The 23937-nt window shown below is 32.1% G+C and overlaps 1 protein-coding gene across 3 annotated transcripts in view; it reads left to right on the top strand.

Annotated features, from left to right (window-relative positions):
- Nucleotides 1-23937, top strand: part of LOC114335606 (uncharacterized) — a 342737-nt gene that overhangs the window by 219814 nt on the left and 98986 nt on the right. For 2 of the 3 annotated variants that reach the window (XM_028285875.2, XM_028285865.2), the window contains one exon: nucleotides 17412-17571. The exons of the other annotated variant lie outside the window; for it this stretch is intronic. In XM_028285875.2, coding sequence (XP_028141676.1) covers nucleotides 17412-17571 — 160 coding nt within the window. The remainder of the gene's footprint in view (nucleotides 1-17411; nucleotides 17572-23937) is intronic. 3 annotated transcript variants of the gene reach the window in all.

Below are 23937 nucleotides of genomic sequence, written 5' to 3'. Positions count from 1 at the left end.
CGGACTTACCGCGATTTTTTCATAACAAGGTTCCCACTCATATGCACAGGTAGACTTAAACTTGTGAAATAAAATATGCGCAGAATTTTATGAAAAATACGATAATCGGATTTCCAGTGCCCTTTCATTAGGCAAATTTTGTAAAATTTCGATTTTTTAATTTTTGATATTCAATTACGCCCTCTAGCGGTGGACTTACAATTATGAAAATAATTTCCAGGCTTTTTTTGAGGCAACTTTTGTTATAAAATTTTTTTTCCCAAAGCTGTACTATGAACGGTTCCTGAGATATGGCCGAGCGCCATTCTTATTGGGACACCCGGTATATATTATATTATTATTATTTTGAATACCTTATATACCATTGATGGATGTACAGGATGTAGATGTACTTAAATGTTATTCGATTTTAATTTTTATATACAAATATTTTTTGTACAGTATTTTTGCCGCATTCTCATAATTTGCCGCCCTAGGCAACTGCCTATATTGATTAATGGATAAAGCAGCCCTGACGATATGCATATTCCAAAGAAAAATTTGGCAAGATCTGAAAAAGAAAAAGACAAGGAAAACGCATTAAAAGGAGAATGCCATGTGATAATTATGGATGTTCAATATTGTTCAAGGAGTGAAGTTGTCGCCACAAATACCTGCAAGCGCACTTTACTACAAGACTAAATTGTGTTGTCACAACTTTACGTTGTACAATTTGGTAACAAAAAAAGTTGTTTGCTATTGGTTTAATGAGACAGAAGCTGAAGGCCAAGCTGCAACCTATGCTTCTTTTTTGGTAGAATACCTGGAGGAAGAATTTTTGAAGAGAGATACATTACCCATTATTATATATTCAGACGGCTGTACTGCCCAAAACAGAAATTCAATCCTTTCTAATGCCCTAATCTACCTAGCTGACAAATATGAGGTATTAATAATTAATTGTTCAAGCATTTCTTGAAAAGGGTCAGACTCAGATGGAGTGTGACTCGGTTCATAGTGTAATAGAAACACGTTTGAAAAATAAAGATGTGTGATTACCTAAAAATCACAAAAGAAGCGGCGAACTCAGCCATATGAAGCAAGAAATAGAAACTTTGACTTTTTTCAAAATTTTGGAGAGAAGAGTTTAATGAAATATAAGTCTATGAGACCTTCAAGAACAAGTAATTCGAATTTCCTAGTTACGGATATTCGTGCGCGTCAGTACAAAGATGGTAAAATTTCATACAAAGTGGACTTTGGTGAAGAGTTTCAGGAAATACCTATCCGGCCTAATAAAGTTGACGTTAAATCTGTGACATTTCATCCTCTATATAATTCCAGAAATCCGATAACAAAAGCTAAATTTGACCACCTTCGGGCGATCAAAAAATGTCTCTCAAGTGACTGTTAGGCTTTTTATGATTTATTACTTTACAATATTAAAGTAAAGTAGTTAAATTTTTAACCTAGTTTTATGAAAACATACAACTTCTTCAAGAATGTATTTGATAGTTTTCAATTAAGACAACGTTAATATGTTATTATTATTTTTCTAATAAATGATTCAAAGAAATAAATTTGTTTGTTTTATTTAAAATGTGAGCATTACCTCGTAAGTGAACTATTAGATAAAACATTACCTCGTAACTAGTGTCATTTTACTTAAATTCAAAATTACTCTAAAAAATCTTTGTTTGAATGTATTTGATATTTTTGAATTAAGGCTGAGTTAATATGTTATTATTATTTTTCTCATAAATGATTCAAATAAATAAAGTTGTTTCTCTTATTTTAAATGTGAGCATTACTTCGTAAGTGAACTCTTAGATAAAATATTACCTCGTAACTACTGTCATTTTACTGAAATTCAAAATTACTCTAAAAAATATTTGTTTGTTTTATTTTGCTCGCCAAAGGTAATCCTATTTCACAAAAAAAATAATAAGATACCTAAATGAAAAATTATTCGGTTTTTTGGTCTCCTGTAAAACCATCATCTTGCCACTTACGAGTTCCTGCCTTTCCGCCGTCGATATACAATTCAAAGTAAACCTCATTTTCATTCTCAGCACCATCCAAAACATAAAGTAAGACCAAAATTAGCCATTCATCACCCATGGTCAGTATTTCAAAAAATAAGCGTTATTTTGGGGATGTATAACGTCTATATTAAAAGTTGCGCCACTTTTTTTTCTATAAAACATTTGTATCTAAAACTTTCCAGAAAACTTCTTTGTACACTACATTTTAACATAAACGTGATTCATAAGATAAATATCAAATTTCGTCACTCAACTTTTGCGATAAAATTTTGCAATTCACGAATCTGCACCTTGCACTTTAAAAAATTCATAACTTTTACTAAAATAAGACTAAAAGCTTGAAACCAAGTGATTTTCTGCGTCCTACCTTTAAAAAGTTATAATACTTAAATACAATAATATACAATGCTAGTCAAAAGTCCGTACCCCCCTCGTATCTTTTGAACGGCTATAACTATAATAGTGAAATTTGGAGGGAGGAAATGAACGGACGTAAGCTTCTTAACTAGTTATGACAGGTGACGTAATTATGACAGATGAATTTACAGCGCCACTGTGACAGATATTTTTAAACGGGACCTTATGGCAAGTGATACCTCGTTTGAAAGGTATTGAAAATATCTATTCAGTCATACTAATTTTGTTTGAGTTTAAGCTAATTTTGATGAATAAATAAAATAAATATAAAATTGTAGTATATTTAATAAAAATTCAAAATTTTGCTTATGATTACTTGTCAAAAAGGTTGACGTTGACGTAAAAACTACTAGAGAATTGAAAAACGTCAACATTTTTGACAAAAAAACCATAGGCGGACATTTGAATTTTTATTAATTAAATGCGAAACTACAATAATACATTTATTTAATTTATTTACCAAAATCAACTAAAACCCGAAAAAATTAGTATGACTGAATAGGTATTTTGAATACCTTTCAAACGAGGTATCACTTGACATATGGTCCCATTCAAAATTATCGGCCACAGTGGCTCTGTAACGTCATCTGTCACTATTACGTCACCTGTCATGACTAGTTAAGAAGCTTAAGACCGTTTATTTCCTCCCTCCAAATTTCACTATTATAGATATTACCGTTCAAAAGATACGAGGGGGGGGGTACAGACTTTTGACTAGCACTGTAGTTTTTCGGTACTCGGCAGGAAGGTTAAACGGTTTTTGTAAGACGGCAGGAGTCCTTAAAAAAGTTCGTGAAAAATTCCACGATTTTGTGAGTCATGCCATTTTGTAGGTTTCAAGGATATTAATATAAGTCTATTTATAAAGAGGCAGGATGATTTTATAGTTATTTCGTATACAGGGTGGGGCATTAGTATGACAAAGTCCAATTACTCGTTTGTCGTAAGAGATACGAAAAAAAGTTATTTAGGTAAAACGTGGGGCATAGATAGGACCATAATTTAAAGATATTTTATAATATACAGGGCTACCCGTATTGACAGGGTGACACAAACTAATGTTTTTTTAAATGGAACACCCTGTATATAATTTTAATATTCCTCAGATAATTTTAAGACAATTTAACACAATTCATCTAATCAGAAAATACTTCCTAAAGGAGCTAGAGCTCTTTGAAAATGGCGCCTTGTAATAAAAATTAATATTTTTATATCTCCAAAACGCTTCTATTTCGAAAAACAAAAACTGGTCCGCCTTTTTATCTTCCAGAGATAAATCGATTCCATCAATTGCGAATCTCTAGTACCGGTCATAGGAGTCCGTCTCAGAAAACTCAAACAATAGTAATCGGCAAAAACCAATTAGGTGTAAAATAGAAATTGATGACATTAGTATTGAACAAGTAATGGAAATAATATACCTTGTAATTACATTGTCCAGGTATGGAGACCTGGACAAAGAAATAAGAGATCAAATACCAAAATGCAAATGGCCTTAGATTAACTTAATCAAAAAGCTGGCGTTAATAACACTATATGGCGAAATTGACATAAACGCAGATGGGGTCAGGAATTTAAAAGCCACTGTAAGACCAATAATGACGTCTGCGTTAGAAAGATAAGATATGGCAGGATACAGGAAATATGCTGTGAAAGAGATCGAAAGATGATTGAAGACATTAAAAGAAAATGCAACGTAGGTACAATGTATAAACGAATGGATACTAAATAGAAAAAAAGAATGGAATAACCACGTAATCAGAATTGGGGAGGCCCGTGTGGTCAAAATGGCAAAAAGAGATAAATCACCAATCGGAACAAGAAGCATTGAACGACCGCGTAAAAAATGGAGTGACAACCTTTACTTATCTTATACTTACATTTTATTTCATTAGTTATTACTTCAATTATTAATTAAACAAATAATTTATATTTCCTACTTAGTCTGTGGTTATTTGTAATATAAAACCGTCTTTTAAAAATATTGATAAAATTAATGACGCTACTTTTAATTTGGTAACTACTGACTACTTTATTTTTACAATTAATTAAAATTATAATTAATTGTAATAGTCCAGGAACTGAACCTCTTCTTTTCACCTCGCAATTTTTACAGAATGGATCGATTTGCTTAAAAATTTGAGAACAATTAGTGGATAGTCCAAGGATTAAAATCTATATGATGCCGAAAGGCGCTTTTACCATTGGAGTGGTTGCCACCCCATCCCGGGGGTGGAAATTTTTTATTATATTTTGACCGCAAAAGTTGATAAAAACGTTCATTCTAAGCAAAAAATGTTTTATACATTTTTTTGATAAAATGAATAGTTTTCGATTTATTCGCTATCGAAAGTGTTAGTTTTATATCGAAAAAATAAGTGTTTTTCGATAATATACTAATTTACGATTCACTCAATTTTTGACGTAGAAAAAATTTTCACAAACCAATTTCTTGAGAATTAAATAATCTACAATTTCATATTTAAACATTTTTTCGTATCTCTGATGCTAATCTTTCTATTCTGAAGAAATCGACATTTTTACCAAACTACAAAAATTCGTTATTCGCTTTCAACTCCAGTTTTTTAAAAATTAATCTTTCTAAACCAGTCAAATTTCTAGAATCTATTAATAATACATAAATAAAGTAAAATGAATAAGGTCAATGACTAAAAACACCGCTAACTTACATTATTATGCTTCCAATTGGATTTCTCCTTTTTTGTTCAAAAAAAATACATTGATTTTTTATTCGTAACTTTTCTATTTTTTACCTTAGAAAGTTTGTCAAAAAAGAATTTTGTAGGTTTTTATAAGGTCTATAATCCTATTAATACTAATTCTTTTTAAAATCCTCAGTCCCACAAAGAGGTGACTTTAAAAGGGTTGGTAAAGGTGGTTTTTGCATGTTCTTACAAGTTTTAATTATCAATAGCTCACTCAATTTTTGCTATAGTAAAAATTTTTGCAAACCAGTTTCTTGAAAATTAAATAAGCTACAATTTCATATTTAATTATTTTTTCGTATCTCTGATCCAAATCTTTCTGTTCTGAAGGAAAAGCCATTTTTTTTCCAAACTACAAAAATTCGTTATTCGCTTCTAACTCCATTTTTTTAAACTAATCATTCTAAGCAGGTGAAACTTCGAGAACCTATTAATAATATAAAAATAAAGAAGATCAAATAAAGTTAATGACTAATTTTAATTAGGGTGGTGATTAGGAGGTTGCTTCGGATCAATTTTTCGCTGAAAAAAGTAGGGACTAACATACTTTTCAATATACGTCACTTAATTTTTGAGCTAAAGACTTTGTTTTTATTTCTGGAGATAGATATTTTAAAATTCTTTAAATTAGTTTCAACAAGTTATCCTCGAAAAATGCACAGTTTTCCCGTCTGTTGACTTTGAAACTACAGTATTTAGCATTTGACGAAGAAGAGCTAACATTTAATAATGTATAGATCAATTACTATTGGTCTTAAAAAAATTAAAAGAAAGAGTTTAGTTTATCGTTTCAAAACGTACATTTTTGTTCAGTAAAGTTGTTTTGATAAAACGAAAACTTTTGGAGTTATTAGCCGAAAACTTATTAACAACATTGATTTTTTCGATATAAAACCAGCACTTTCGATAGCGAATAAATCGAAAACTAATAATTTTATCAAAAAAATATATAGAACGTTTTTTGCTTAGAATGAATGTTTTTAATAACTTTTGCGGTCAAAATATAATAAAGAATTTCCACCCCCGAGATGGGGTGACAACCACCCCCATGGTAAAAGCGCCTTTCAGCATCATATAGCTTTTGATCCTTGGGCTCTTCACTACTTATTCTAAAATTTTCAAGCAAATCGACCGATTCTGTAAAAATTGCGAGGTTTTGTCCTATTTTAAGCTTCATTACTTGGACTATAATGACAAAGTAGTCAGTAGTTACAATTAATTATATTTAATTAATTTGACATTAGCCAGTACCTACTGAAACAATCATATTTATAATAATTAAATAATAGGTATACTATTTAATTTTTGGAATGTCAGAATCAATACCATTTATTTTTCATTCTTTTTCTTTTTCGGCTTTCTGCCATTACAAGTTCTCCCTTTTCGTCCACTACAGCACTCTGTTCTACCAATCAACTTCTCTGGCGTATCTATCATCGCATTTTCTATGGACATTTCCCATCTTGTAGCAGCTCTTCCTCTCCATCTTCTTTCCAGCCGGTCCAAGTCCAATATTATTTTCGGCCACCTGTGAGCTGGAATTCTTTGATGGCTCTGTTTTCCACTTCTTCTCGTCTTCTCATGAAGTCCAGTTTAACTGTTTTTATTTTATTCTGTATTGATGTTCTTATTGGGCATACTTTCGCCCCATTTCCCTTCCTTCCTCGCTGGAAGATCCTTGTTTTTTCTTCCTTTAGAGTGCTGTTCAACATCACTTCATTGATTGCTTTCGTGGCAGGGGCGGCTCGTGATAGTAGAAGGTGGTGAGGCACACTACACCTGAGGAATTTTATTATTAGTCCAGAAAGCCACTGCGCATCCGCTAGGAAAAATATTCCGATTCAGATTTTTTGCACAATCTTACTCAAAAAGGAATTTTAACAAATTTGCATGTTGCCAGGACCAAAAGTGAGTTAAAAATTTTTTAAAAGTTTTTTTTGTATTTTTTTCCTAAAATAATTTCTTTTGCATGGAACAAAGTTTTTTTAGGTTTTTTGGATCATTCCAAAAGAAAAGGTCTTAGTAACTTTTCTCTAAAGCTGATAGTTTTTGACATATAAGCGATTAAAAATTGAAAAATTGCGAAATCGGCCATTTTTAACCCTTAAAAACTATGTAAAAAACTAAAAATTTAAATGTTGCCAAGGTAGGTAGATATTCTTTAAACAACGATTGATGGAATTCCGAAGAGTTTTTTGCAATGCAATATTCAGAACTTCTTTGTTTTTTAATTGCTAATCAAGCGTGCGCGACATTATTTTCCACCGTTGCATGTGTAAACAATATGCTGCAAATGAAAGGAATAAATTCGTTATTTCGTGAACCGGCGACTTTAAGGAAAAATCCCGAAACAGGTCGATTTGTATTTTTAAGTTATGATGTTGTGGCATATATGGTATACTAGTGACCTAATCCATCTGGGCGTGATGAAGTAATCGATGATTTTTTTAAATGAGAATAGGGGTCGTGTGCTACCTCATTTGAAAGGTTTTTCAATTATCTATTCAGTAATATAAACATTTACACAATTATTTATACAGGGTGTCCAAAAATTTACAGGACAGTTTACAGGACACCCTGTCTAAATAATTATGAAAATGTTTATACTACTGAATAGAGAATTGAAGAGCCTTCAAATGAGCTAGCACACGACCCCTATTCTCATTTAAAAAAATTATCGATTACGTCATCACGCCCAGATGGATGAAGTCACTAGTATACCATATATGCCACAATATCATAACTTAAAAATAAAAATCGACCTGTTTCGGGATTTTTCCTTAAAGTCGCCGGTTTACGAAATAACGAATTTATTCTTTCATTTGCACCATACTGTATACACATGCAACGGTGGAAAATAGTGTCGCGCACGCTTGATTATCAATTAAAAAACAAAGGAGTTCTGAATATTGCATTACAAAAACTCTTCGGGGTTCCATCAATCGATGTTTAAAGAATATCTACCTACCTTGGCAACATTCAAATTTTCAGTTTTTTATATAGTTTTTGAGGGTTAAAAATGGCCGATTTCGCAATTTTTCAATTTTTATTCGCTTATATGTCAAAAACTATTAATTTTAGAGAAAAGTCACTAAAGACCCTTTCTATTGGGAATGATCTAAAAAACCTAAAAAAAATTTGTTACATGCAAAAAAAAATATTTTTGGAAAAAACAAAAAAAAAAACGTTTAAAAAATTTTTGACCCACTTTTGGTCCTGGCAACATGCAAATTTGTTAAAAGGGGTCCTTTTTGAGTAAGATTGTGCAAAAAATCCGAATCGGAATATTTTTCCTAGTAGATGCTCAGTGGCTTTCTGGACTATATTATGGTTAGCTTCTCTTTAATGGCCGGAAAGTCGATTTTGTGACATCATAATGCTAGCACGAAGCTAGGACAAATATTCCCGGACAAAAAATCCCCACAAATTATCCCTGGACAAAAACTCCCCAGACAAATAATCCTTGGACAAATGATTCCCGGACAAAAAATCCCCACAAAAAATCCCCGGACAAATAATCCCCGGACAAAAAATCCCCACAAAGAATCCCGAACAAATAATCTCCACAAATGTTTTAGACAAAATATCCCACAAAAAATTCCGGACAAAAAATGCTCAAGAAATATTTGCTGCCGATTAGTTCTCTAAAAGTTTTCCCGTGAATGCGATCGACTCAAATGCTTTCAGCCTCAGTGCATAGATTAATTTTAAATTCCTAGCTTCAACTGTAATGATTTGAGAAAGTTGGAATGAGATGCATGATGCACAGGATTCTTTATAAAAGGTATACTGGCACGTGGAAGACGGATACAAAGATAAAGAGTCAGGGTCGTACCGATTTTAATTTTTTTCATAAAAATAAAGTTATTTAGGAAATTTTAAAAAGCTAAATTATATTTTAAAAACTGATTATGGTCGATTGAAATACTGGTGAAGCACTGCCTTACCTGCCTCATAGGACAAGCCACCACTGTTTCGTGGCTTATTTTCTCCGTGTTATTTTCAGTTCTATTTATTTTATACAATTACCATCTTTGTTTACCATTGAGCCTAAATATTTAAAAGTCTTGAAAATCTTAATAGCCTCTTCTTAATGTTAACGGTAGGCGCCCAGCAGATTGAGAGAGTAAAAAAATATACTTAGTTGGAAACGATAATCACAGAAAACAACGATTATACTGCAGAAATAAGACCGAGAATTGAAAAAGCACGTACCAACTTCGTGAAAATGAAAAAGATTTTATGCAGCAAAATCTGACATTGGCCTTCAGACTAAGACTAAGTAAATTTACACAGTGTGCTTTACTATGGAGCTGAATCATGGACATTAAATCGAAATGCAATAAATCGACTTAACGCGTTTGAAATGTGGACATCTATAAGAGTGTTAAGGATTTCATGGGTAGATAGAGTCACGAATATAGAAGTGTTAAGGAGAATAGGCAGAGAAAGGGAAACGAAAAACACAGTTAAAGAAAGGAAATTTGAATATATGAGATATATGATAAGAGCCGAAAGATACAACATCTAGGGAAGTGCAGATAGATTTTCACTTTGGAAAAAATCAAACAAGATAGGACTTTTTGTAATTTCATTAAGAAATGTTTAATAAACAACATATCAAAAAGTTCTACTCGAGAAGTGGGTGCTTCATTTTTTATTAAACAAATCAACTACGAAATTAGATGTTTTTTAAATAACCCAGAAAATATAAATTTTAGAAAAAAACTGACCTGCCCATTGAAAAATTCAGAAAATTTTACAAAAAAAACTTATATAAATAATTTTCTAAAATTAGATCTGTATCTTCTATAATTTTTTATTTATAACGCTAAAGTCACCCTTCTCACAAACATTGGCGCACTGTAAACTAACGTACGGCGAAGTGCACGGTTGAGTTATTTTAATGTAAATCTTTAACTGATGGATCAAATGAAATTTTGCAAATTGAACATGAAAGAAGAATAATTAATCTATCCTGTGGTTATAATAGAAAGAAATAGAATGTATGGGCATAAGTATGGTGTGGGCGGAAAGTGAGCTTTACATGAATTTTGTTTAAAAATGATTTAAAAATATGTAACTAAAACAATTTTTTCTTATAAAACTCTGAATTTTGCACAGCTTACCTTTCAAGCATCTTAAGAAATGATGTTTCGTTAAAAAAAAATCTCAAAAATTTAATTCACATAATATGGCGTCTCAAAAAATTTAATTTTTGAAATCTTCGTAGTTTTATAGAATTACCACCACTTTAATACGGTATTACTCAAGTTTGAACAGATCTATTACAGTTTTATAAGTGCCTTTTTAAAGCTTAGGATGTAGTATTTAAAATGCACTCAATTATTTTACTTTAGAAATGAAAAAAACTATTTCTATTTAAGAAAATTAAGAAAGATAACAAAAATGGAATAAAAAAACCAAAAATTACCAGCTAAAAAATGTTTATACAAAGTGATCAAAACTTTTTTCTGTAAAGCTGACCTAAAATACATTTAATAATAAGCTTCAACAATAATAAATGTTCAGCAAAAAAAATTTTTTTGGCTCTTATTCAGTATGTCTGCCTAACTTGGAACCTATTGATAACTTTTTTATTATCAGTTTTACTAAAAAAAGTTATTCCTTATAAAATACTCTGCATCGTATATAATCTAAGATACAATCATCAAATATCAAATTTAATTAATGTTATACGAGGTATGTCAAAAAATATTAATTTCACTCAAGAGTAAACTATCTTTACATTTCACAATATCGAAAATTGTTATTAAGAAAAGTTGTTTGGAAATAAAAAAATTGTTTTAGTGTTCAATTACATCCTTCTAAGTAAAATATTGTGAATAATAAAGGCACTTAACACTTAAGAAAAATTCATATTTTTTACATACCTCGTATAAAATTTAAAAAGTTTGATATCTGATGGTTGTATCTTAGATTTTATACCAGGGACACCATTTTATGAAGAATAACTTTTTTTCGTAAAAGTGATAATAAAATAGTTATCATAATTGTAATAAAATAATGATGAGTATTCGTAATTTGAGAAAAAATTGAAATTTTTTTTTTCGATTAGAATGATGTAATTGTATATTTAGATAAAGTTTCTAATTTCAAACAACTTTTCATAATAGCATTTTTTGATATTCTGGAATATAAAGGTACTTTATTTACTGTTTAACGAAATTCATATTTTTGACATTACTCGTATAAAATTGATAAAATTTAATATCTGATGGTTCAGTTTTAGATTTTTGACTATCCAGAACATTTTATTAAGAATAACTTTTTTTCGTAAAATTGATAATAAAAAAGTTTTCCATGTGGTTCCTAGCTACGCAGACACACTCTATAAGAGCTTCTGTATAAGAATTTTCAAATTGCAATGCCATATTCGGATTCAGCATAATCAGAAACAAAATAGAAACATATTTGATCAAAGTAAAATGATAAATTTAACGATATTTTTAAAATTATTTATACAAAATAATTGTTATTGTTTAAACAATTAATAAACAATTAGCGGCCAAATCTGCGAGTAGAACTTTTTACTTTAACATGTATATAAACTAACAAAAAAAGCTTTAGAAAAATATAAGCTTGTTTGAAATTTTCCGAAAAATGCATGTTTTCGTTCTAATTGCACTCCCCTAATCATGAGACTCATAATTCAAGAAAACATAGAGGGTAGGAGAAGCGTAGGAAGGAGATAGGTTTCCTGGTTGGCGAACCTGAGAGAATGGTTTGGTTGCAGCTCAAGGCAACTGTTCGGAGCAGCTGCCTCGAAGGTCAGAATAGCCATGATGATTGCAAACCTTCGTCGCGGAGGTGGCACTGATAGTCTCTTTTCCTAAATTTGAGTTCAAATATGGAACCTCGAATCTACTACATAAGTATTCTGTCTGACATAGTTATCAAAACTCATATTCTTCTCCATAACTCATATTCTTCCTTTAATATCCTTATCCGGTGCCGCCCAAAATCCCGACAGCGAAAATCCCGACAGGCCAGAATCCCGACAAATAAAAATCCTGTCAGATTTTCAAAACTATAATACATAGTATCCATCTAAGCTTTCATTTGACACCTCATTTGCCATTCTACCTGGTATAATGACGGAGAAGTTATATTCGCGGTCGGACGGACAGACGGACAGACAGCATAGGTCAAATTTCTCACCTTTAGTACCATCCTTGGATTATGAGCTTTCATTTGACACCACAAATGCCATTCTACCTCTTATAATGATGGAGGAGTTGTGTTTGCGGAAGGACAGACAGACAGACGGACGGACGTTGATAATTCAAAGTTTTCACATTTTTTTCAAAATTAGTGAAAACAATTATGGAAAAAATCTTCACGAATTAATCGGTTCTAATTTATTTCCAAGTATGTAGGTGATATTAGGTAGTATTAGGTAGTAGGTTAGGCGGAGAAGTAATCAACAATATTAGATACTACGCTGACGATACAACCATTCTTGCTGAAAATTTACAAAATCTACAGACACTACTAAATCTAGTAAGTGAAGCAAGCTATCGGAGAGGCCTTAAAATCAACATTTCAAAAACAAAGTGGATGGCAGTTGGAAAGATTAATATAGATCAAGGTCAGCTTTCTCTTGATGGAGAGGAGTTAGAACGGGTAAATCATTTCAAGTACCTTGGCAAATAGTTAAATGTAAATTGTGGCTCTGATGAAGAGATAATATCTAGGACCGAAATATCACGGAAGCCTTTTATGACCTGGAAACCTGTTTTATGTAACAGAAACCTGTCGACGAATATTCGAAAGAAGGTGCTGAAATGTTATGTGTGGTCTATCCTATTGTATGGTTGTGAGACATGGACGTTAAAAACCACAATGCTAAATAAAATAGAAGCATTCGAATTGTGGTATTGTGGTGCTATCGACGAATCCTAAAGATATCGTGGGTTTCGCACACCTCCAATAAAAGATGTTCTTCAAATGCTGAATTCAGAACGTCTGCTCATAAGCATCATAAAGAGGAGTAAAACAGAATACTTCGGCCATATAATCAGAGGACCTAAATACTATCTGCTTCGCCTTATAATACAAGGAAAAGTGGAGGGAAAGAGATGGATTGGTCGAAAGAAACTTTCATGGCTGCGCAATATTAGACAGTAATGTGGCTGCACAGTAGAAGAATTATTTCGGGCAGCAGCCGATAGAGAGAGATTTCAGGAAATTGTAAACATGACGACCAACGTCTGAATACAGACACGGCACCTAAAGAAGAAGAAGAAGAAGGTGATATTAGTATAATTAGCTAAATATAAATATAAATTTTAACGTGAAGTAAAACCCCTGGTGTAGTTGGTATATATATATATCAACTACACCAGCTATAAATATACCAACTACACCAGGGATTTTTACTTCACGTTAAATTTTATTTAACTAGATGGTATACAACCAACCTTCGGGTATTATCCCGTTTTATTTATAAATATAAATAATATAAATAAATTTCATGTTTAAAAGTTTGAAATAATAAACTAAAAGGGGTAGTTCCCTGGGTTGGCTGTATAGTCCAGAGAAATAAGGTTTTTCTCGTGACACATCCCCCTCCAGGCCGAAACCAAATTTTTTGAGTAGTATGGACATCTATATTATTAACCTATATGTTTCCTGCAGCCGATTTTGATGATATACATAGTTATAAACAAATGAAGATCGAAAAACGGTAAATTATCGCTTTTTTCGTCTATTACCAAAAATTTAAGCACTTTAAACAAATTTGAGAGCAAGAAACTCATAAATCGTATAAAAAACATCAATATGGAATTCGCTGAATATGTCCAACCTTATTGGTTGCTTAGAAAATTGCAAAGTAAATCATAAATATTGAGTTTTTATAAATATTCGTAACTTAGGTAAAAATTAACTTAGAATCTTCTTATTACACGGAATGCCGACAGTTCTTGTACTTAAATTATATTTTAAATTTCAAAGCAATTGGTCAAATAGTTTAAAAGTTATTTAATTTATTTTCCCAAATTCATTTTTTTTGCAACACTATAAGTCAGAAAATTATGAGGTTACAATAATACTTCTGACAGTTTATGAAAGAAGAACATTTATACTATTACCTTAATTAAAAATAAATGACAAAAAATAATTTTAAACAGTGTAAAATTATTTTGCAAAAACATGTCCATTCTTTGCTTACTTATAAACAATTAGAATAACTTTTTAACCGTTACCCGTAGAAAAATTATTTTTTCATATTTAGAAAGATTGAATTTTTATACACATTTAGAAAGCAAAACAACTGTTCTAGGACATTTAGGGACAAAGTTAGCCCCCCCATTTTTTTAATTCACATGTTTTTGCAATAACTATAATTATTTTTTGTCATTTTTTTTAAATTAAATTAATACTGTAAATTTTCTTCTTTCATAAACAATTCAAAATATTACTGTAACTTCATCATTTTCTGACTTACAGTGTTGCAAAAAAAATTAATTTTGGATAAACAAATTAAATAACTTTTAAACTATTTGACCAATTGCTTTGGAATTTAGGGTATAATTTAAGCACCATAAGTCTCAGCATTCCATGTAATAAGAAGGTTCTAAGTTAATTTTTACATAAGTTATGAATATTTATAAAAACTCAAAATGTATGAATTATTTGGCAATTTTCTAAGTAACCAGTAAGGATAGACATATTCAGCGAACGCCATATTGAAGTTTTTTATACGGTTTATGAGTTTATTACTCTCAAATTTGTTTAAAATACTTAACTTTTTGGTTATAGACGAAAAAAGCGAAAATTTCCCGTTTTTTGATCTTCATTTGTTTATAACTATGTATATCATCAAAATCGGCTGCAGGAAACATATAGGTTATTATTATAGATGACCATATTACTCGAAAAATTTGGTTTCAGCCTGGAGGGGGATGTGTCACCAACACGATATTTTTTTTCCTTATTTCTCTGAACTAGTATACCTTATAGTTAAACAAACTGGAACATGAAGTAAAAACCACTTCTATGTAAAAGGTATATTTACTTTTTTTGTTTATGTTAAAATAAATTTAAAATGGCTAAACGCCGATGTTCAGGGATTAAACCTCTGGAAACATGGTGAAACTCTACCCGAGGACCCAATCAACCATCTTCGGTCAACGATGACTACTAAGTGTCAAAGCTATGTAAGGAAATGCTTGATGTGACATTGACAGTTGAGGAAGAAGGTAGTCGATTTTCAAGGAAATTTAAAAACAAAGTCATGATCCAAGACGAAGATATGGTAAAGATTTTAATATCTGAAAATGTCTGTTAATTAAATCTATTGTTTTTCAAAAATTAAAAGAAAATGTGTTCTACACAATAAAAATTATTTTAACTGTAGGTAACTACAAATTGACTATATCAAATAAAATTAACCTGATCAAAAAATTTCGATATGATAAAGTGAGCTGAATAGTAGTAATGACAGAAATAAAAATAAATAAGTGATGATATAGAATAAGTTTTAAATTTTGAAAAGGGATATTATTATATCAAGAAAATTATATGTCCACAGTATGTGTATTGATGGTTGTATAGGTAGAAGGCAAAAATTTTTTAATTTGGATGAAGGTGAAAATTAAAAACTTAAATAAATTAGAGTTAAGATATAGTCAATCTGATAGTAGAAAGTATGATTCAGGAATGCAATTATTATGGAACAATTTTTATAAAATTGAGAAAATTCTTGTGACAATCTGGTGAATATGTAAAATTGAAAATAGATAATTGTAGGATAATAGGTTGCCCAATTGATACAAACTAAAACTAAAATTTAATTAGTATAGAAAACAATAGGTGTAATGAATAAAATAGAATTAATAAGACAAAATTAAGAGAATGAATATTGTTATAATTTGATTAAAGAATGACTGAGTATAACTGTGATAACTGAAATAAAGTGATGGAATGTTAGGTATGGAGATAAAATATATTTGGAAAAGGTCAAAGACAAAAAGCAAAGGATTGTGATGTAGGGTCAAAGCATAGGTGAAATGAGTAAAAGAGAAAGATTGGAGAAGTTGGGTATGAGGGTTGAACTGAATGAAGAAAAGAAATGAAAGAAGTGAGAAAAAGGTACGGTAAATTAATTAGGTTTTGATTAAGAAGGGTTCATGTGATTAGTAATGATTAGTGTGTGTAAAGGAGTTTGGAGCTAGTAAGGGAACGAAGAAGATAGTTGACAGTGGGTAAATAGGATAAAGAAGATAGCAGATAGAATAGGAAAAGGGAAGGTATAACAAAGTAATAGGAATTATGAGAATAATTGACGGTGAATGGGGACAAAATTGCGGTTAAGGGATGTTTGTCGGTTGACACAATTGGGACTTTTCTTTAGGTCTTTGACAATTTCCAAATCCTCGTATAAGTCTAAACGAAGTGTATTTTTTTGTTGAATGTTGTGTATCAACTGGACCCTATCAGGAATTTTAAGTTCATGTTTATTGACTTTTAAATGGTGTGAAAAGGCTGAAGTGGTATCTCTCTTACTGTGTTCTGCCGATCGGGTGGAAAGAGATCTGTAAGTTCTACCAATGTAGGTAGCATCGCAGTCTGAACAAGAGAGTCTGTATACCCAACTACGGCTCATGTAATGGATAGGGTCTTTGGTGTTAGTTAAGCTTTTATTGAGGGTGTTATTGACTTTAAATGAGATTTTGATGTTATCACAAGAATTAGAAATGATTTGTTTGACTCTTTCAGATAATTTGGAGTTATTAAACGGTAAGGAGGCATACATTGGAGTAGTTGTGGAAGATGATGATAAAGCGGATTGTTGAAGTAACTTAAGTTCTCTTTTCTGTTGAAGTTTATGGATGATGTCTGGGTCATAACCATTGTTAACTGCAATTTGTTTGATGATGTTATATCATCAGTAAATATACCTTTTACATAGAAGTGGTTTTTACTTCATGTTCCAGTTTGTTTAAAATAATACTGTAACGTAACAAAAATAGATGAATACTATGTATTATAGTTTTGAAAATCTGACAGCATTTTTATTTGTCGGGAATCTGACCTGTCGGGATTTTGGCGTGTTGGGATTCTGGCCTGTCGGGATTCTGTCGGGATTTTGGCCGTCGGGATTTTGGCTGTCGGGATTTTGGCTGCCGAGATTTTGGGATAGACCCATCCTTATCATATATTCCATGTCCTCCCAGTCTTTTATTACAAGATCTCTTACAAAGTTACATGATTTTAGGTGTGGTGGTTCTCTAGTCAGCAGACGTCACGTCGTTACGGCCGGTCATTGTGTTGCTCGAGCAACCCCACGACAAGTTCACGTCACGTTGGGAGACTACGTCATCAATTCAGCAGTGGAGCCACTTCCAGCCTACACGTTTGGAGTTTCGACCATACAGGTTTGGATGTTTATATTTCCAAAATAATTTCTTTGACAGTTACGAGGTATTTATATTTTATCAAATTATTAAAATTTGAGGATTTTTTTTTCTTAATGGCTTTGGAGTGCTTGATCTCTTCATGCACGAATTTGAGATTTTTTTAACTCTAGAATAATATAGACTGGCGAATTTAGCACTTAAAACACCGTAATAAATAGATTTTTAAATACAGAACCTAGAGACTTACAACTTTTTGCATTGTGTTCAGGATCAGGCGAGGAAAAATGTCTACTATACAAAAATCAGTGAAGATGCATAATTGCACTTTAAAGTGCACAAAATACATCCAAAAGTGCATGAAATTGTTAAAATAACTGTATAAAGTACCAGATTTTGTTACTCAGGGAGTTTTTGGGGTCACCGAACACGATTGCGCAACCAGAACCGATCCCCAATGCACCTGGTTCCCAGCGTTACTACTAAGGCATGTCATCTGGAGTTTCGAGGGTTTTCAAAACTAAATTGATGAAAATATATTACTTGGGGACTTTAATGGTTAGCTGAATACAAATACGTCATCAGAACTGACCTCACGGTCAGTAACTTATAACACCTGGTCAGTAACACCTGGTACCCAGGGTCACTGCTGAGGCACTTCATCTTCTGGATTTTCGTGGGTTTTCGGCACTAAATTGATATATATTACTCGTGTGGTTTTTTGGGTTGCTGAACACGAATGTGACATCAAAACTGATCCTCGGTGCACCTAGTGCACAGGGTGACTGAAATGCGCGTCATCTTTTGGAATTTCGGGATTTTGGAGGTCGGTTGTGATGACATATTCGTGTTCAGCAACCCAAAGAACCCCCGAGTAATCTATTTGCATCAATTTAATGTCGGAAACCCTCGAAATTCCAGAATGTGACGTACATATGTGCCACTCTGGGTACTAAGTGCACCAAGGATCGGTTCTTTCATGCCACTATTTTTCAATATCATATTCGTGTTTTCAGCAACCCCAAAACCTCCCGAGTAATCTGTATTAATTGAGACCCGAAAATCCTTGAAACTCCACATGAAGTGCCTTAACAGTAACCCTGCCAAGAACCCCGACCATGAAGCACCATATGCTTCGTTGGTCGGGTATGAATACGTATTCGTGTTCAGTGATCCCAAAAGCCCCCGGAATAATAATGTCTGGCCCTCAAAATGCCCATTTTGATATGTTCATGCACTTTTGGATGCATTTTATATACTTTAAAGTATAATTATACATTTCCACCCATTTTTGTATGATAGATTTTTTTCCTGACGTCCTCCTGAACACAATGCAAAAAGTTGCAGTTCTCTAGGTGTTTTATATAAAAATCGATTTATTTTGTGCCAAATGCCCTGATTTAATATAGTGGTTTTGATATAGGTACGTCACTACCACGAGTACACTAATTAGGGTAGTCAATGAGGGTATTTGGCTCCGAATTCCATCCTATTACATCAATTGAATTGATATTTTCACAGTAAGTAGGGAATAGCTCAAGAAACAAAACCTATCCTATATGCTATGGTGCTTTTATCTTGGGGGGCGGTTCCCACTCCTTCAAAAGTGTGCACAAATTTTAGTTCAAAATAACCACAAAAGTGACTAGAGAACCTAATACTAAGCAAAAACTGTTCTATAATTTTTTTTAGAAAATTCAGCAGTTTTTGAGCTATTCGTAGTTAAAAATTGCTTATTTTCATTGAAAAAAGACCTTTTTTTGGAATACCTTAAAAATTATGCCTCTAACGAAAAAGACTATAAAAATATTTTTGTCGCTTATGAAAAATCAAAGCGATTCATTCCTTAATAAATCTTCTAGTTATAATACAAAAAGAGATATGGTAGGTAAAAAGAGTTTGTTTGTTTGCGGCATGCTCAAATCGGTGTATTGAACTTGAAATAATAGAGAAACGGTCGATTTTAGGTATATAATGATACCAATACTTTTTATAGTGCTTGAAAAATAATTTAAAATAAGCAATATTATACGTCGATTACATTCAAACTAAGCGGGATATGCGGCCAAAAAAATTGATGGCAAAAAAATGAAAACTATATTTAACCCCACATCCATCAGAATTTAAATGCATCGTTTTCCTTCTACAATACGTCTAATTTAGTGTTATTTATATGTTCAAAAAGTCGGGCGAGTTTAAAATGAATGGTTTTTGAAAAAAGTAAGATCAAATTAGAGAACGCATTTTTAAATTTTCTTAAAAATCTTTTTTTTTTCGTCCATTTAACTCGAAAATGATAAGATATACGAAAAAAATATACCGTACAAAAATGTAGGTTTTTTAAGATAAAAACTTGGTTTTTATTTTCCATTACTGTATCTTATATCATTTTTCAAGTTACATGTAGAAAAAGAATATTTTAAGAAAATGTAAAAATGCGCTCTATAATTTGATCTAATTTTTTTCAAATTCCATTATTTTAAAACCGTCCAACTTTTTGAACATATAAATAACACTATAATAAAAGGTATTATAGAAGGAAAACGATGCGTTTAAACTCTGGTGAATGAGGGGTTAAATATACTTCTCATTTTTTCTTAAAATGCATTGGGCATCAATTTTTTTGCAACATATTTCGCTTAGTTTGAATGTCATCGACATTTGATATTGCTCATTTTAAAGATCTTTTCAAGCATTCAAAAGATATTTGTAGTGGTTGAAAGGTATTACTACTAATAAAAGGTATTTTGGAAGGAAAGCAATGTATTTAGATTTTGGTGGATGGACTTCTCATTTTTTCTTAAAATACATTAGTTATCAATTTTTTTTGCAGCATATCTCGCTTAGTTTAAATGTAATGGACCTTTAATGTAACTCATTTTAAAGGTCTTTTCAAGCACTACAATAGGTATTAGTAGCATTATACACCTAAAATCAACTGTTTCTCTGCTATTTCAAGTTGAATACACCGACTTGAGTATGCACCAAAAAAACAAACTCTTTTTAACTACCATATCTCTTTTTGTACTATAACTAGAAGATATATGATGGAACGGATACGTTTGTTTTATTTATAAGCTACAAAATTTTTTTAAATAGTTTTTTAAGTTAGATATATAAATTTTAAGGTATTCGTAAAAAACCGTTCGAAAAGATGTTATGTTTCAATAAAAACGGACAATTTTCAAACACGAATAACTCAAAAAGTATTAGGTTCTCTAGCCATTTCAGTGGTTATTATAACCAAAAAATTTTCCACCCCCGAGAAGGGGTGGGAACCTCCACCAAGGTAAAAGCGTAGAAGCTATTCCTAAAATTTCATTAAAATCCATGCAGTAGCGTAGAATTCGGAGGTAATATCCTGTTCTTGCTCTCATTGACTGGCGTAAATAATACAAAAACATTATTCAAACGTTTATTTTTATTACAAAACCCAGACTACTTTAACTGCAGATTAGTCGACTAAATAAAATAGAACATCATACAAAATTTTATTATTCTGAGGCCCATTCAGTACAATAAATCCCACGATGTTGTCCGCAGATTGCTTTACGATACTGCATGCAATAGTTTATGGTCAGGTCATGCACTTTAGTTTACTAGGTTAATAAAAACAAATTTTGTGTGGCAGTTGGCAGTGGCAGTCTCTTGAACGATCTTCCTTAAATAACACGATCATCGCCGCGGTTAAACAACTATACAATAAAGCCACATCAAAAATCAAACTAAACAACACCCTATCAGAAGAATTTCCAGTAACAAAAGGATTACGACAAGAATCTATTTAAGATCTATTTAAATGAAGCACTAAAACACTGGAGAAGAGCTTGTTCAGGGATGGGAATTCAACTTGACGATGATACAACATTGTATACTCTACATTTCGCGGACGACCAAGTCGTAGTAGCAGCGGATAAGGAAGATTTAGAATTCATGACAAGACGGTTATTTCAAACATATGAAGAGTGGGGCCTTTCTGTAAATAGAAACAAAACGCAATACTTATGCATCGGGACTGAAGTAGCAGACCTAATAGTTAACGAACAAAAAACAATCAAGCACTGTGAGGAATATGTATATTTGGGAACAACAATCAACAAGAGTGGGCGCACCGAAAAAGAGATAGAGCAAAGGCTCGTGAAAGGAAAAAGGGTGATTGGATGCCTAAACCCGATGCTGTGGTCAAAAGAACTATCTAATAAAAAAAACATCTTATCTTTAACTCCATCTTTAAAAGTATAGTGCTCTATGGATGCGAAACATGGCAACTTACTAAATCTCTGGAGCGACGCCTACTTGCATTTAAAAATGGACTTCTGGAGAAGATCGGCTAGAAAATCAAGGCTTGAAAGAATACAAAATGACCAAATCAGAAATATAATGTGAGTCAAGTCAACCATCATAGACGAAATTCAAAGAAGACAACTGATCTCGTATGGCCATGTAGAAAGAATGGATGACGACATACTGCCAAAACAAATTCTAAAATGAACTCCAATGGAAAGAAGGAAGAGAGGAAGGCCGAAACAATCATGGCTAGGCGGCATTCAGAAGGCAATGTCGGAAAGGAATCTTCACCCTGGCGAATCAAACGCTATAAATGAGCGGGATAATAATACAAAAAATAATAATATTTTGTAATAATAATAATAATAATAATAGTATTTTGTATTTTTGACAACGGCACCCGATTTGGGCGTCGAAACGTTAATAAAAATCATTTTTTAATAATATTGTGGCTTATTTCCCATTCTAAATAGTTAAAACAAAAAATAATAAAAACAAATTGTGCGATTTCGATCTTCAAGAACCATACCTTTATCTACCATATCTATCTTGAGCTTTTTCCAGATGATTTGCCGAAAATTTTGGCGCATACTTGGTATGGTTATTCTGTGCTACATCCAAAGTTCTGCAAGTTTATGGGCTAAATCAATAATATAGTATTCTTGAATCTTTATATTAGATGGCATCTTTTTCCACTTTCATTCTTCTCCTTATCTGTTCATTTGATATTCTGTCTTCTGGTCAGGCCACAGCATCTTCACAGCATATTCTTGTACTCGATTTCGGTCGCCATAATGCTCCTTTGGATTTTCTTGTTTATCATCCAAATTTATGCTGCATATGTCATGCTACTGTTTTTATTCCAGATTTCATGATGGAGTTGTCTAACAAGATCTAGTATATCCCACTCTATTTTTGATCTCTTCTTCTGCTGTTGCGTTTTTCGGAATTGTAAAACCCAAATATTTAAAATTTTTCGGTTATTTTATTTCTATGTGTTATTGTATTTCCAACTTTTGACAAAATTATTTCCAAATTGTCTTCATCCGATATTGCCAGGTATTCCGTTTTCTTCATATTTATTCAAAGTCCACCTTTCTGTATTCGTCTTTTAGCTTTCTTACCATGTAACTGATATCTTCCTCATCTTGAGCCACCACCTTCTGGTCGTCTGTGAAACACAACTGTAGAGATAATCGTCTGTAATAGGTATTCCCATACCACTAATATTTTGACTTGGAGTAGAATTGGTGACGTTGGACATCCCTGTAAGAGTCCTTTTGTTGTTTTAAAGTTGGCAACTATCCGGTTTTCGATGTTTATACTTATATGCTTCATTGCCCCTGTATATCTTCTTGATTGCTTGTGTTAGGTTACCTGGTATCCCTATTTTTGTCATTGCTTTGCATAGTTATTTTCTTGGCATGGTTTAGTCTCATGGTGTCGTATGCCTTCCTAAGGTCAACAAACGCCATATGTAGGTTAATTTTTCATGTTTGTGCGTCCATTCATTCGGTATTTTAGGTCAGAGATAATGATTATTCGTTTCTTGTTTAATAGTCTAAGATATGGTGACCAAATCATAAACTTGAAAAAACGGGACACATCCAAGGAGCAGTGGCGCATCTAGAATTTTTCTCTGGGGGGAGACGGTTGGTTAGACCTCGAATTTTTTTTTGTATTATTTGTGAAAAACATGTTATATTTTCCTACGATTTTTTGTATATTATTCATATGCCCTGGGAGGTTTAACCCCCAAAACCCCCTGGGTGCGCCACTGCCAAGGAGGGTTTGGAGCGATACCCAAACAGGTAGGGGAAATTAAAATATGGTCTTTTAGCTAATTTGGGACGTATAAATCCTTTTCAATTTACTTTTGAATGTGTAATTTACCTACGATCAAGACTGCGAAACAGAAAACTATAAAACTCCGCCAGAAGAGCATGGATCAAAAACCCGTCAGAACAAAACAGGGAAGAATACAAAATTTTGAGAAACAAAGACAACTCAACAAATAAAAAGAAGAAAAATGACTGGTTTCGCTGGAGGATATTGAAAAAGACAGAGAAAATTATCAAATACAACAATAATTTTACACAA

The sequence above is a fragment of the Diabrotica virgifera genome, chromosome 6 (assembly GCF_917563875.1).
Source record: "Diabrotica virgifera virgifera chromosome 6, PGI_DIABVI_V3a".
Lineage (NCBI taxonomy): Eukaryota > Metazoa > Arthropoda > Insecta > Coleoptera > Chrysomelidae > Diabrotica > Diabrotica virgifera.
Note: the sequence above shows the minus strand (reverse complement) of the source record. Positions and strands in the feature narration are given on the sequence as shown.